This window comes from Arvicola amphibius, chromosome 8 (genome assembly GCF_903992535.2).
Source record: "Arvicola amphibius chromosome 8, mArvAmp1.2, whole genome shotgun sequence".
In the NCBI taxonomy this organism is placed as follows: Eukaryota; Metazoa; Chordata; class Mammalia; order Rodentia; family Cricetidae; genus Arvicola; species Arvicola amphibius.
Genome location: NC_052054.1, coordinates 17,321,401 through 17,338,017, shown reverse-complemented (window position 1 = coordinate 17,338,017; position 16,617 = coordinate 17,321,401). Strand labels below are relative to the sequence as shown.

Genomic DNA, 16,617 nt, shown 5'->3' with positions numbered 1-16,617 from the left:
GGCTGGACATTATAAATATTAAAGTTATTTGTATTTAACTTAAGTAAGAAAGCAAAACTGTTTCTTAAATGCACTGTCTCCATATTTTTTTCTTCCCGTTCTCTAGAGACATTTGTATTCAAACTTAATGAATCTGAAAACAGCTTCTGGCCTTTCCTCCAGTTTATTCTTCCCTTAGGGAGTTACTGGCAACTTAATTTTCTAAAACACTCTTGATTCCTTTATAATATGTCTTATTTGACTGAAAATCCTATCAGTTATCCTTCCAAGTCTATCCAGAATTCTGTCCTCCTGCCCACGTGGTCCCTTTTCTCATCTAAGCACCACCACTCTCTGATGAGCACAGTAGCTCACCCGCTCTCACCTGTGGCCCCCGTGCAGCTCAGCAGCCAGAGAGATGCTGTTCAGAACTGCATCAGTTCCTGTCGCTGTGCAAGTGACAGCTGTGGAGTGAGTCTCTTCACATGCCTGCCATCCCTGCTGACCTACCTTTTGACTTTTATTTTTAGTGTTTTTTACATTTATTTCGAGAATGAGTACGTGTGTTGTGTGTGTTTATGTTCGCACATTCATGCATGTAACATGGTATGAATGTATGTGCTACAGCATTTGAGTGGAGGTCAGAGAACACACTCGAAGTTGTTTTTCTCCTTCTACCTTTACGTGGCTTAGGGGATCAGTCTCAGGTCACCAAGTCATCATGTGAAATGGTTCCCCACGGAGCCGTCCTGCTGGCCGTGCTTTTTCCTTTCAGTGCTACCTTGCTTGTTTGACCCAGCCCTGCTGGCCTCCATGGCTCCGTAAACATGGAAGAAAGGCATCCCTTGGGCCTTTGTGATGCTGTTCCCACTGTTCAGATTTTCCTGGGGATATCACTGAGTTGTAAGCTATATTCTTCTTCCCTCCTGATTGAAACCAGAGAGAGAGCAGCTTCTGGAAAACAGAGACGCCACCTAGTCCTCTCCCCATAGAGGCGTACTCTTAGTAGGAATGGCCACTCAGATAGATGGAGAGAATAAACACTTCCCTCATTTAGACCAGTTTTCATGGTGAAAGAAAAAATACATATTGTATATGTTAGAAAAGCCAGGATCAGCAGAGGAGCACAGCTGCCAAAATGACTTACCGATATTTCTTCTCCAGAAACATCTCTAAGAACGATTTAGATGGCAAACTGCTTTTGTTGTTTAGAAACACACATACATAAATTGTTCTTTTAATAATACTTTAGTGTCTTGTCTCTGGTTATAGTTGTGATTCTATTTTCCTATTAATATTAACAGAAGTTTTGATGTTGTTAAGCAATAGCCTTGACTTTGAACCTAAAATAGAAATTCAAGCTAAAAAAATTGGGAGTTGAAAAGTTTGTTGATTTTTATGTTTCTCATTTCTTGTCATTTTTCACCAGTGTTTCATTATAAAATCATAGCACTTCTATTTGAGACTTAATAAAATTCTGGTTGTGATACAAATTAAGTGATTTTTTTTCTCAAAAGGAAATATAATTCAAATTAGTTATAATTTTTAAGTTGGTACTTAATTTAATTTTATGAGTTGCTGTTTAGAAGTCTCCTATAGAACTTTGTTTTGTTATTGTAATAATGTTATTAAATAATCACCTCAATAATTACAAATTGACATCAAGCAGCTTATGGTTTGGTTTTTCTGTTTGTTTTTTCAAATAAGTCTTCTACCCGTCAGCCCCTCCCACTCTTTACAGGAACCACTTTTTTAATTTGACGTTAGTCTTAGAGAATTCCTCTAGAAGTCTCTACCCAGGGTCACCCAGAGCACTGTCACACAGGAGCTCCCGCAGCTGCAAGTCCATCCTCCAGCTGCCTCCTGAGGCCGCATATCCCATCCTTGGAAAGCTCACCTTAGCAACTGGTATCTTAAAGGATATGCAAATCATTAAAAAGGTCTGACCAAAATAGAAGATACAGTAAACATGCCTCCACATCTAACCATTTAACTGTTAAATACAATTTTTATTAACATTTTAGTCTTTCTCCTTATAGTCACTCATATATATAAATATACATACATATAAGCACATTTTTAGTATATACTATATGCATATGGATATCTGTAAGTACATGGGGGGGAATCAGATAATCACATCTAATCACAGGTTGATAAATTTGACCTGTCAGGATTACATCTATATTACAGAAATACAGACTTTTTCTTATTAAGCAGTACAGCCTTATAGCTATATATGTAATGTTTACCTGATATTAGGTATTATCACAAATAATCCAGAGCCTATTTAAAGTATAAGATGTGCTTCTGTTGAAAATATTAACTTTTTTTTTTTGAGACAAGGTCTTTCTCCTTGTCTCAAAATGATGCCTGAACAAGCTTTGACTTCATTTTCTCCCTGCCTCGCACTCTATAATACTTCCTTACAGATGAGCTGATGGGCTCTGTTCTGCATCACCCCACCCAAGAACCAGATAGTAAAAAATCCCATCCCTGCCCCATGACAGGAGAAATGCTAGCAGACCAGCCACAGCCCTAGTTTCTGCAGGAGACTTCTGTGGGAAAGCAGGTCTTACAGCCGTACCCAGTTCAAAGTAAACTGCAGTTCTGCATCCCGCTGTGCTGCACAGTAAATGGGGCCGGTTTCCGCACGGAGCTCCTAGACTTCTTGTACTCGTCTGTGCAGAGAGCACTTTGACAGTGTTCATGAGATCTTTCCTCCCCTTTTGTCGAGGGAATAAGTGATTGGGTAAAGAAAATACTTCTTTGTTCTGAGACATACAGATATATTGTTTGGAGTTTTTTAACTTGTGTTTTTATGAGTGAAGATGAATATCCTTGAAGACACTCATATTTCTTACTTTGTGAGCATGCCTGTTTTTGAAGGGTGCTGAGTCTCCTTTCCTAACTTGCAGTAACGGTGCTCACTTAATGTTTTTAAATGCTTTATTTTTATATATTTAGTTTTGCCGGTCTTTTTCCCTTCTTGTTTTTGGGGTTTGTATCTTAATTAGAAAACCTTTCCATGTTCATTATTTGGAAAAGCAGACAGCAGAAATCTTGTTCTGTGTTTCTCTTTACTTACGATGATGCTCCTTGAAACCACATTGACCTGGCCTCATGACATCCCGTCACTAACTTGAAGACTGCTGCACTGTCTGATCTAAAGGAGAGATCTGTCTAAGCTGTAAGCATCCTAGTGTCTGAAGTAAGCTTTAGACAGTGTCTGGACCTAATGCTGTAAATTGCATGCAATTTTAGGTACAAGCACAGGCCTCTTCAGTATGGATGTAAATGATGTGGATGTCTTAGGTACAGAGATCCGCATTAGCCTCAGTTTTCTTGTTGTGTCTGTTCTTTGAATTACAGGCCCTACTGCAAGATCTGATTTCAGCTAGCCTTAAAAATGGCAAAATAGATGAAAACAGGATGCTTTAAAAAGCTGCCATCTTTGAATCTTTTGCTATTCAGTCACCAAATAAATGTCTAGTAGTAATACAGCAATATATAAAACAGATACAGTCTCTGCTGCCAACACAATTGAAGTCTAGAATAATTTAGATTTATTTTAAAAGCTGACTTAGACATATACCTAATTTAGGCACATTAAATCATATAAATTTAAGACTTGAGAAATAAATACCCATTACCTTTTAGTGGCAAAAATTACTTTTTTTTAAAGAATTCTAAAACCTTTATATCCATAAATACTTGGGACATTTTACAATGGATTGTCTTAAAGTGCATTCTCTTCTAATAGTTTTGAGTTATATGTTTCTGGAAGAATTAGGCATTATTTAAAGTGCCTAAAATTATTAAAACTAACACCATCTAGAATTTGAAGTGTCTTTTTACGGTTTCCAATAAAATTAAGAAACATTGGTGTCCACCAGAAGCTGGCAGTTGTTGAGCCAAGGCAGCTCTCTCTGAGATGTGCATACTCCAGAAGCCATGCTGGTGACTGACTACTCCCGTTTGTGGTTGTACCAACAACAGAAAGGGGTTGCATAGTTAAATTACTTTTATCCATTAATTTAATTTTGGAAAAAAGAGGGCTTAAATGGTGCTTACTGTGTTCTGTAATTCCCCATTTCCATCTGTGTAAGGTTCCTTCAAAGAGTCCTGTTGTTACTGTCTTCTCTTACCCTATTCTCTCTGTTACTGTGAACTCACAGAGCCTCTTTATTCTGTCCCTGCATTGCCTCCGATGTAGTAGCCTCTCTGCTCATTGAAAGAATGGATGAGTAGAATGTTTTGTTATAAAAAAAAAACATATCTGAACTATTTAAACTACTTTGTGGACTAGAAAGATTGCCCAGAAGTGGTTTTACAACAAACTTGGATTCAGTTACTAGTGCCCACATAGAGGCTCACAACCATCTATAACTCCAGTTCCAGAGGTTCCTCTTTCCTCCCCTGACCTCTGCAGGCACAAGGAATACACATATGTGCAGGCAAAACATATACATAGTAAATAAAATCAATATTTTTAAGAATCTTTTTTGCATATCTCTGTCCCAACAAATACATTAAGATTGCATTTATTGTGGTCACTAATAACAGTTTAAATTATTGTCAAATTTTTGTTTTCTATGTCTTTCATGTTCTTCCTTGCCCACTTGGTTTAAACCATGTGTTCTTTATTTTTCTTTTTGTTATTTTAATTTAGAAATTGAGTATTTCATTTATAAATTACACCTTTGTTCCTTTCATTAGTAATTTCTAAACAGTTAGCATGTTAACATTTAAGAATAGGCTTTTATGTCAATATAAGCATAGCCCTTAAGGAGAAACACAGAGAAGATGCTCTTAGGGCATTCTTTCCAAGACCCTGGCATACTTCTCAGATCTCGTACTTCCTAAATCTTTTTTAATTGTCTAGCATTTTAAACACTTAGCTTCCAGCCGTCTCTGCCATCCTCACACGCTCACCACGGTTGACCTGCGTGGTTGTTCTGCTCAGCTCTTGGTAGTTTGTCATCATATGCCATCCTTTCCTTCATTTTCGTGTTTAAAAAATTATTGCAGCAGCTACCTGTTACTGATAAATTCTCCCAAACTTTGAAAGCGTTTCTACTTCTGTACTCTTGATAATTTAGTTAGGTGAACAAATTGTTCCTTTATCTTCTAGAATTATAATTTTATTTTCTTCAGTTTGGGTACGCTTTTAAGCATTACCCTTCAAATCCTGACCTTTCTCCATACTCTATCTTTCCCTGGAATTCAGTCCAAAATGTACAGATATACAACACTTAGCAAGTGATTCCGTCTGAAAAGTGTACCATGTAGCTATCCCACTCACCATGCAATTACCATGGAGCTCCCAGGCCTGTATAGTAATGCTACTGCATCCCTAGACTCTGGTATGACCTGTATAGCATGTCACTGTACAGCATGGACACTCAGGCAGTTGTAATACCATGGTAAGTATTTGTGTATTCAAACATTTCTAAACATGTCGGCTTAAGGTATTTTCTTAACTTCTCTGGGTAGCAGCATCCCAAAGTGTCTTTTCAGTCAGCTGTCCTAAACGACAAAGCTCCCATTCACAGGGCTGGCTCCCGTCAGCATACACCTTTTGACAGCTTGATAAGCTTTCCCAGCAGCTCAGCATGTATGCTGCGAGATTTATTGCTTCTTTTAGAAATTCTGCTAAAGTAGCTTCACAAAGTGTAGTCTGAGAATAAGAAAATAGAATGTTTATCTAAATGAGTTTTTAATGTGCATTTTGAACAGTTTGTTAAGTTACATACGTCAAATGTATTTACTCCATTACATACTCCCTTAGAAAATATCTGTAAAATTGTCATGTTAGAATATCTCATGTATAGACCAGTGTGTCACGCAAGTAGAAAGAGACTTGATCTTTCCAAGAGTCAGATGTGAACTACAGAACAGCAAGTGGATTGATTGACTATGCTAGAACTATTTAAAAATAGGAGACTACAGACATTGTCTTCAGCCATAATGCAGTTTAAGTGTACAGTATTTGCTTAAATAATTAAGACTGTTTCCAGATTAAGACTTTTGACATTGTAAGTGCTTAACAATACTTTGTTTTAATGTAGCTCTGGGGTTCTTGCAAACTCACACAGAAATGTTTGTTGTATTCCTTTGCCGTGTTTGCTGGGGTCGCTGCTGGAGTGGGCGGGGCTCATGCTTGTCGTCTTGTTGCAGCTCTGCTGGTGCACCAGAAGGCCAGGATGGAACGGCTTCAGAGAGAGCTCGAGATGCAAAAGAAAAAGCTGGATAAACTCAAATCTGAGGTCAATGAAATGGAAAACAATCTAACTCGAAGGCGCCTGAAGAGATCAAATTCCATATCCCAAATACCTTCAGTAAGTCTTGCACAACCCCTGTGACCTCTGCGCTTGCACAGGAGAGTAGGCCGGCTGCCATAGTGTAAAGGCTGGCTCTCGTTTGCTGCAAATGCTCTTAATTCCTACTTGGTTCTCTGTCCTTACCTCCCCTGCCAAACTCCATTCTTTCTTAACTAATGACATGATAATTCAATACAAACCTTTTTTACATGGAATTATTTTTCAGCTCGAAGAAATGCAGCAGTTGAGAAGTTGTAATAGACAACTCCAGATTGACATTGACTGCTTAACCAAAGAAATTGATCTTTTTCAAGCCCGAGGTAAAGTTCAGTGCATACTCAGCTGAAATTCATTGAATTGATCTGCTGGCTCTTTTCCTGTCCCTGAGAACAGACTTACCAGTCACTGTCTCAGAGTATTCACCTTTGAGCCAGATAGTGCTGAAGAACAATTGGCTTTTTAGCGCCCCTTTCCCCCCAGTAAGTATGCAGTTCGTTCAAGAAGGCAGATATACTAAGTAGCCTTTAGATCTGCTGTAGCCTTCTGCTTAGCCCCGTGGTAAGGGAAGACAACGATTGTGTGTCTGGCTGCATGGTCAGCAGTTTGGCTTCTGTGTGTAGAGTAATAAATAGGATTTATTACTATGGATGTGTCCATGTAACTTTACCTTTCAAGAATTGTGTGTCCTCATTTCACTGAGACTATCTTTAATTGATAAAACAGAAAGAACATAAAAGTAGAGTTATAGCTTCTTAGGACCTTGATAGGGCTTTATACTTTTTTGAGCAATTAGTAACCATCAATAATTTCTTATTGTAGTAAAACATACTTATATTTAAGTCAGTTCCATAAAAAAAAAAACCTAAATAAAATTTTATCACTGAAATCTAATTCTGAAGTTGGGGAAATAATACAAATATATAAAATTTAAAAAGAGACAAGGAAACTTAACAAAGAAGTCTTGAGTTACACTTCTGTGTGTAGTCCAGCATCCATTAAACTAAAAGATGGTGGATTTTGCTTAAACTGATTTTAAAATGTTAATAAGATATTATTTTAACTTGTCACATAGAACCAGGGGTCTGCTTCTAATTCTTTCTCACAAGCATTAATTTCACTTCTTCCCAGTTTACCACTTGCCTCTGTTTATGAGTATTATCTTATACCTATATTTTGAATATGGTTTTGAAATTAAGAGGGTATAATTTAAAGCATTTCTTCTGTTTATTTTTAGAAAGAAATGCTTGCTTTAAAAAATAAAATTGAGTATTTTTATATATCAAAAGTAATATTGATATATTTACTTTTTATATATTTCAGGACCACATTTTAACCCCAGCGCTATTCATAACTTTTATGACAATATTGGATTTGTAGGTCCTGTGCCACCAAAACCCAAAGGTTAGTGTATCCATTAAGTGTGAAAACTGTTACATTTTGAAAAGCAAAATCTTAGAAAAAATTTTAATTCTTTTTTCAACCTTTCACTTCAGAAGTGCTTCCAGCTTTGGCATTCTGGAGTGGATTTAGGAAGATGTTTGTTTATTTTCATTTACATTCTGGTGTTTGGGTTAGGGGATGCAAAAGTGTAATGTATTTAACTTTAAGAGTAATGTTTGAGACCTGCGTAACCACTGTGTACTCCCAAAACAGAAAGTTTGGGTTTAAAACAAAGTACAAAAGTTTATTTTCTTTAAATTTTTAAACAATGATAAGGAAGTCACCTTACAAAATTTTATTTTTCAAAAACATTGTTCTGTATAATTCTGAGTAATATATCCGGATTCCAGATAAATTTCAAAAAGTATCATCTAGTAACATTTTGTAGCATTGACAGTCACAGAATATGTGTGCGCCAAACTAAAACATATTGAAATAAGTCTGTATTTGAGCCAGGCGTTAGAATATGTGTACAAATGGAATTATGTGCATAAATCTGACTGATCAAAGTAAAATATGTAAGCATGTACATTTAGGTTACTGTGACACTTGTTAATCATCCATGGTGCATAATTTTCTTTTAGCCCTAAGAGAAGTTAAATTTAAAGAAATGAAAATAGACATACAGTATTAAGAGAACAAATTTTGACTCCAAGAAACACATAATATGGCAAGGTAGAGTTGGTGAAATTGTAGCTTTTGCATGGAATTGAAATTAAGTCTTCAGCCAACTTAAAATAGAAAGATAGAACTGAAGGATATCTATGCAATCACAAAGAAGGGAAAACATACTCCTAACAAATCTAGATGGTTTAAAAAACAGAAGAAATAAAAGAATCATCAGATAGCAAGGAAGACAGTTGGAAAGGAGAGGGGAGAAGTTGCTAAGTAAGCACACTTTGCAACCAGTGCCTTCCATGGGAATACTTACCAACTGATGGAGCAAATGGGTGAATTTTAATAAGCAGGATTCAGCAATACACTGAATCAAGAGACTCATTGTGATAAAGACATAAAAACTAAAAAGTGAAGAGATAGAAAAACCTATTTTATAAAGTGGTAATAAGTGGAAATCATGAATGGCTATAATTAGTCAGAATTTTTTTAATCTAAAGTTGTCTTGAAAGACAAAGAATGATTTTATGTATATGATACACTCAATAAGAAGACACAAGCATTTACAGTACTATCTTACCTTAAAGTATGTTTTTAACAAACCTGAGGTCAGAATTATTTCAACCATCTTTCAACTTCAGTCTAATGAAACCAGAAAATTCATGGAAAATAAGCAATACCCTCTTCACTATGCACTGGGTCTTGAGGAAATGAACTTGTAAAGTATCTGCAGCATGAGCTGGAAATATGTAGCTCACTGATGTAAATCTACCTAGCAAGTCCAAGGCCTAAAGTTTCATCCCAGGACCCCACTTTTGACACAGAAGTATCTAGAAGAAAAAACAAAAACCAAACACACCAAAACCTGAGAGGCAACAAAAGCAACACAAATGTTCAATTTATAGAGAGAAACTGCATTAGAAACATAACTCATCCTAATTACACACCACAGGACCTAGCATAAGAAAGTAGACCCAAAGTTAATAGAAGGAAAATAATAACGAAGGGTAAACATAAATCATTTAAAACAGTAGAAAATGGATTAAAATACTTAAAAAAGTAAAATTATAAACCCTTATCTAGACAGATTAAGGAGAGGGAAATTTCAAATAGAAATTGAAAGAGAAGCCATGACAACCTTGAGAAGCCTCAAAAAAAGAAAAAAAAAAAACTCTTAAGAGACCAATGTGAACATTTCTGTGTCAACAAGCTAGTAACTTCTAAGAAATGAATTCCAAGAAATTCTATCCAACTGAATCAAAAAATACAAGCCTGCTGATAATGAGATTGAATCCATAATGAAAATATCTCTTTGAAAGGTGCAAAGAATTAGATAGCTTTTTGAGTGAATTCTGTGAGGTATTCAGAGAATTAGTACAAATTCTTTTCCCCCTGAAAACTGAAAAGGAACACTTGCAAATCTTGATGAGACCAAAGCTGGCCAAAGACTCAAGTAATGGGAGACTCTAGGCTCAGATACTAGTGAGCACGTGTGTGCGTTCTTACTGTAGTTTTAACATTATCCTAGAAAGACCATCACCAGGGCCAAGTGGCTTTACCCTTGATATATAAGAACTGCTCGACATAGACAGATTAGTCCGTTGTTATACAAGTAGAAACAAAGAAGAAGCCATGCCATGTCAGTAGGCACTTAGAGGGCATTTGATGAAAATTCATCCGCTCCTGATTAAAGCATAAAATACAAGATGCTGTAACCCAGAGAGGTTCCTCCTGTGAAGCCTGGCGACCTGGATCAGTCGCTGGAGCCCATGTAATGGGGAGAATGTGCTCCTGGAGCCGTCCTCTAAACTCTGTACTGTGCCCTGGCGTGCATGTACCCTCACACACACCCACAGCAAGTTAATAAATAGTAAGAGTCAGTAAGCAAAGGGGGATCTAACCTCAGCATACGAAACACACAGATCATGTCTTAGTGGGGGAAACTTAAAAGCCTTAGGAGTGCCCACCATCTCTACTTCTTTTAGGAAAAAAAATATAAAAATCAGAAAATCAGATTTTTCCAAATCAGAAAAGAGGAAACAAAATTCCCCCTAGTTGCAGAAACTGATCATGCGCTTATCTCCAAGCTGTAGTTTCTCTTAATTGGTAGCCAGCTACTCACATTCTAAAATACCATGTGGAGTATCCCAGAAATAATTTATAACGTTTAGATAGAATTTATTAGTATAGTATTATAATCTGCTTATAATTTATATAATTTATAATCTGTTTATTATTTAGAACTATGAAATGTTACTCTTTTAACATTTTGTGCCTAATTTATAAATTGTTTTATAGGTATTTATATGTTAAGAAAAATTATAGCATGTATCAGGATCAGTATTAGCCATGGTTTCAAGCATCCACTGTTAAACCTACTTAGTGAGTTCACTAATATTGCAGTATATAAAGTCAGCCTTCAAAATTCAGTTGTTTTTTTCTACAATTATGCAAAAGAAATTCATAGATATAAAGAAAACAATTCATTTTTATTCACAGTGACAATCAAAAAGATAAAATACTTTAGAGAGGTGGAAGAATTTTATACCAGAATTATAAATACGGAAGAAGGAAACTAGCAGAAAAATTCATGTTCATGGATTGGAAAATTTTTACTGCTCTGTTATCTAAGATAACCAAGATGATTTACAGATGTATTTTTTTTTAATGTACATTAGTGTTTTACTTGCATGTATCTGTGTGAGAGTATTGGATCTCCTGGAAGTGGAGTTACAGACAGTTGTGAGCCACCATGTAGGTGCTGAGAATTGAACCTGGGTCCTGTGGAAGAGCAGCCAGAGCTCGTTAACTGCTGAGCCATCTTCAGCCTCAGTCCATAGATTGTGTAGTCACTATCAAAATTCTAATGTCATTCTTTAGAAAAATATCCTAAAATTCATACAGAAAAGACTTTAAATTGCCAGAGCAATCTCAAGTGAGGACAAAGCTGAAGATAACATACTCTTATTTCAAAATCGATGACAGAGCTGCAGTAATCAAAACAGTACAGTCAGTGCTGGGTAAACAACATGATACCCAGGCTGGAGGAACAGAACAGAAACAAGCAAGGTACATTGGTAGTTGCCTTATCTTTAATAAGGGGCCAGAAACACACAGTGGGTGTTTCAGTAAATGAAACTGGCAAATAATGGGATTGGCCCCCTACCTCACTTCATATACAAGCATTAGCTCAAGTGGAGCTGGTAGGATGTTTGAATGGTAAGGGCACTTGGGGCCACGAACCCATGGTGAGCTGTGTTCAGTCCTCGGGGTCTGCATGGTGGAAGGAACAAACCAACTCCCACAAGTTGTCCTCTGACCTCTACATGCATGTACTCAACACATACACATATGCAAAGTGCATACGTGTTTAAAACAATTGACTGTATTATAACTTAAGTGTAAGATAAACGTGCTAGATGAAGACCTCATTGCTGAGGTGGTGACTTTTGGTTATGGCAGCTAAAGAGCTCCATCTTTAAGGATCTCTGAACACAGTGCAAAAAGCTCCCTGCTGTGGTAAACCAGATTCAGTGCTCTCCCATACCATGCTTGATTTTAAAAAATAAAACTGGAAAATGTGATGATTTCTTGACACCAGCTTACTTTTTCAGCATTCGTTATTGACCTAAGTGTAAACAGTTTAGAAAGTAGTTTTTTTAGACCAGGCAGTGGTGGCTCACACCTTTATCCAAGCAGAGGCCAGCCTGGGCTACAGAGCAAGTTCCAAGACAGACTCCAAAGCTACACAAAGGAACCCTGTCTCGGGGAGAGGGGGGACTTACTGTTTAAAAACAAGTTTTATATCACACACTTAAAATCCCAGTACCCAGTGTAGAAGGAAACGCGGGCTGCGTCCCGCCACCCGGCTAGCTTTACCCAAAATAATTACACGGAAACTGTATTCTTTTAAAACACTGCCTGGCCCATAGTTTTAGCCTCTTATCGGCTAATTTTCACATCTTCCTTTAATCCATATTTAGTAATCTGTGTAGCACCACGAGGTGTGGCTTACCAGGAGAGATCTTAACCTGTGTCCATCTCGGAGAGGAGAAGCATGGAGACTCACTATGGCGACTGCCTGAAGCGTCTCCCCAACTCTACTTCCTTGTTCCCACAATTTTGTTCTGTCTACTCCACCTACCTAATTTTCTATCCTATTAAAGGGCCAAGGCAGTTTTCTTTATTAATTAACCAATGAAAGAAACATAGACAGATAACTCTCCTCCATCATTTCCCCTTTTCCTGTTTAAACAAAAAAGAAAGGCTTCAACTTTAACATAGCAAAATTACATATAAAACAGTTATCAAGCAAGTATTACAGTTACAATATTTAAATCTATTTTATCTTTTATCATAACTAAGGAAATCTATAACTATCTATTTATTCAACTCCATCAAAGACTCCAGAAGGATATAATGCTACCTAAGTAAACAAGTCATTTGTAACTTTAAAACTCTAGAAATGACAGAGACAACTCGCTGCCTAGACAGTCACCCAAAGTTCCTCTGTACCGTTGGGGCATCCATCTTCAGCCTTCAGGCCCATAGTATCCAGCAGACTTTTTCATGAAGCAGGAAATTTCAAAGACAGTTTAGTCACTTTTTGCTGTGTCCTGCAGAACGTCTCGCAGACTCTTTCATGAATCAGGAACCCCGAAAGACCATCTCACCTTTAGGCAAGTTTAGCAGTCCTCTTTCTGTGGGTTCCTTGTGTCCAGTTTATGCAACAGTCCAGGCAAGAGCAGTTTCTTGCCCAAATGGCTAACAAACTCCATAAGTAGCCTCTTTGATGCCCATCTTCCTCTCAAAGTAGATTGGTGCTGCCAGGAGCAGACGTGTCTCATTGTCATGAAAAACCCTAAGTTATTAAAAACATTTAAAATGCCATATTCTGCAGTCTTTGAAAGATATGAAGAATGTCTATTTCACTAAAATATATCTCTATATATCTAGAAAATCTAATTAACATGACTATAAGCTTGACTATTATCAATGATTATCCATTAACAACCTATATTTTCTAATTATACATTACATTTTTAAATGAACTACACAATTACAATACCTTAATCAAGATCAGAAATACATATACATATAACAAATTGACCTGAGGATTGCTAAAATTGAAGGCCAGCCTGGGTTACGTAGGCTGACACAGTCTCAAAAAACAGTTACTAAAGATTTGTTTGGTTTTTTTTTTTTTTTTTTTCAGTAGATTTAAGAAAAAAAATACTTTTAATTGAAACTTCCATTCCTAGTAAGAAACAAACATAAACCCTGCTTGAATGGGGAGTGAAACTCACGATCACACTCACAGTCTTAAGTGACCTTCGGGTGTGGTGAAGAGTAGCTCCCCTTCTGTCACATCGAGTGGCTCTTCTCAGAGGAGAAGCAGCAGACTGAAGGAGGCTGGGAAAGCACGCGTCTGCTGACAGCTGCCTTCCTGCCACCTTAGTCAGTCACCAGTAATTTGATAGACTTTGGGTTTTTCCTACTTCTTTAGCTTTTCTCTTCCTCTTGCCTCCTTACAGATCAAAGGCCCACCATCAAAGCACCAAAGACCCACGACACCGAGGATGAGGAGGGGGCTCAGTGGAATTGCACTGCCTGTACTTTTCTCAATCACCCGGCCTTAATCCGCTGTGAACAGTGCGAGATGCCTCGGCATTTCTGAGCCAAAGGCCCCGTGTCTCCTCTAAAACCACATCTGAAATTCAAGGAAGTCCTCTGTCATCGGGGAAATGTTTCACTGCTACATAGGATTTAGTCCAGTGGAAGGTGTGTGTGACAGGACGGTGGCGTGCCGTGTTCAGTGTCAGTCCACAGCGCTAGTAATACCTCAGTCTAATGTCACGTGAACCATGATCTGAGAGACTGGGCTGCCTGCTGCCTGACCACGCACAGCGTCACTGTCCCACCATGGACCATCCTCGCCCTGTCAATGCCTAGGCGTCCCCAGTACTTCCCCTTCATGTCACTACTGATTCTGACAGGAGGAAGGAATAGGATGATAGCTTTTTTTGTGTTTTTAAAGTTTTTGGTGAAACACTACATACACGAAGAGAAGGAACAAGGTTTAACTATTTAAAAGCTCTGCTGCCGCATAGTGCCAGTGGATGCGGGCAGACTTCACAAATCTGTGGTACTCTTGGCCTTGTCTTTTGTCTTCCCTGAAGACGTCTCTGTGAAGCCAGCATCTAGGGTCTAATGATGAAAATGAAAGCAGTATGCATTGTCTGTACAAATCCGCAGTGAGCTCCCCAAAGCCTTCCCTACTGTACAGATCTCTCACGTCTGCTTTAAGTGATTTCTTCATTATTTTCTTATATTTCTATATGTATGGTGTAATAGACTTTTGTTAACTAATGTTCTTTTTCCCTTTTAGTAGGCACGATCATGTTCCTCTCTAAGCCTTACTGAAAAGCAATGCCGTAAGATAAAAGCATTAATGAAATGAAACCATGCACACATAACTCCCTCCTGCTCCTGTCCTTTGTCCCGTTGTGTGCCCGTGCTCTGAGAAGACGTGCAGGCGCTGCGTGTGAGTTGCAGGAACACTGCAGACATGTCAGTAGGTCACGCTGTACACTGACTTGAGCGGTGGGTGACCAGCGTGTCGTTTTGTCTTCTACAGCAGCTTAAAGCAAAAAGTATTTAAGCCCACCTACATCTTGCCCCATGTATGGTGTCCCACAGAACTTCAAGGAGGTTCTCACTGGGAACGTTCAGTCTCAGAAGCAGCCACAGTAGCGGTACCACAGCCTTTTTTCTTGTTGGAAAGAAGTGTAGTTGCTGTACTGTTGGGACAGTCCATTTCTAACCCTGACTTGGTGACATTCATGTGTATTTATAAAACATAGTCATCTTTAGGACAACTGAAGAAAAGCTGGAAAAAGGAAAGAAAACAAGCAGACTTGAACACTGAAACAACCTCAGACATCTCTTTATTTTGATGATATATTTTTGTAAGGAAAATAAATATTCATATGATCAGGAATGTATATAACTAAATGAAATCAAGAAAAAGTAACAGTATGCGTTTAAAAAGAATTATGAAATTGTCTATCAGTGCTTAGAGTGGGGCTAAGGGAAGTGCTGAAATCTAGCAAAGACAGGAAATACTGTGGGTTGTCCCACTGCAGATGTTCACAAGTGGCTATGTTTAAATCAACAGGATTATTACAGGTGAGCCTTGTGAAGGCCAGAGCCTTGGCCTCCAGGCTTTGCATCATGAGTATGGAAAGAAATATGGCAATCATCGGTCACTAGACAACAGACCCCAAACCTCGTATGTTTGATGCATTTTGTTTTAAAAGTAGGCCTTGTTTTTCAGCTTCCTCTGCAGTTCTATGTGAAGATTGGTAAATCAGTTTTTACTTGTTTTATTAATAAAATGTAATTTGGATATCTTGAGTTGATGGTTTTGTGATTTAGCTGGGTAAACTATCTTTGTAACAGATAAGTTATTTATAAAAATTAAAAAACTTATATTCTAATGTGGATTTGTGACTTGTTTTTGGTGTTTGTGGGACAGTTTGTGCCCAGCATTGTTGCGTGTTGACTGGAGTCAGGAGAGAGCAGCCCCGCATCCTCTTGAGTCTTCTCAGAAGCTTCCAGCTTCCCTCTGGTCATGGATTTTATTTTATTTTATTTTATTGTCAGTTTCTTTTGAGTGTCTTGATTGCTTGGCTGGCTAGTTTGTTTTTGCAGGCAGGATCTCACTACATAGACCAGGCTAGCATCAAATTTGCGGTCCTGCTGCCTCAGCCTCCCAAGTCCATTATTCTAAGCTTGCACCATTCCTGGCTTCCAGGCTGTTTTCTAACTAATGAAAGCAACCAGATTATAACTGAGGGAGAAAGTGGATAGTGGTTTCTTTTTATGATATTTTTTTCTCTGCTCCCCTCCCTCTCTCTCCCCTCCCCTTCAACCCTCTCCCATGGCCCCCATTTCATATTATATTTTAACTATTCATTTTGTTTTTTAAAATTGTGCCCCATTGTACAAAACAGATGTGACTTCTTGGATCCTTTGGCCTAGCCAGTTTATGTTTGCTAAGCCTACGATGATGCATTGGTGCCGAGTTTGCAGTGGTGCTTCTGAAGAAGACTCGTAGTCACACTTTTCAAAAGTTAGGACTCATCCTTTCTGAGATTGAAAAGTAAAGCCATGTTTCCTGGTGTCTTTGACATGGTCTATGCACTAAGGCCCTCCGGTGAGTCTTTGAGACCTGGTGGGAGAGGAATTTTCTTTGCCA

At 38.0% G+C, this 16,617-nt stretch overlaps 1 protein-coding gene across 2 annotated transcripts in view; it reads left to right on the top strand.

The window, feature by feature from the left end:
- Positions 1-15,856, top strand: part of Tab2 (TGF-beta activated kinase 1 (MAP3K7) binding protein 2) — a 57,903-nt gene extending 42,047 nt beyond the window's left edge. For both annotated transcript variants that reach the window (XM_038338568.2, XM_038338569.2), the window contains 4 exons: positions 6,160-6,320; positions 6,529-6,622; positions 7,623-7,703; positions 13,892-15,856. In XM_038338568.2, the coding sequence (XP_038194496.1) occupies positions 6,160-6,320; positions 6,529-6,622; positions 7,623-7,703; positions 13,892-14,034 (479 nt within the window). In that variant the 3' untranslated portion in view covers positions 14,035-15,856. The remainder of the gene's footprint in view (positions 1-6,159; positions 6,321-6,528; positions 6,623-7,622; positions 7,704-13,891) is intronic.
- The last annotated feature ends 761 nt before the right edge of the window (positions 15,857-16,617 follow it).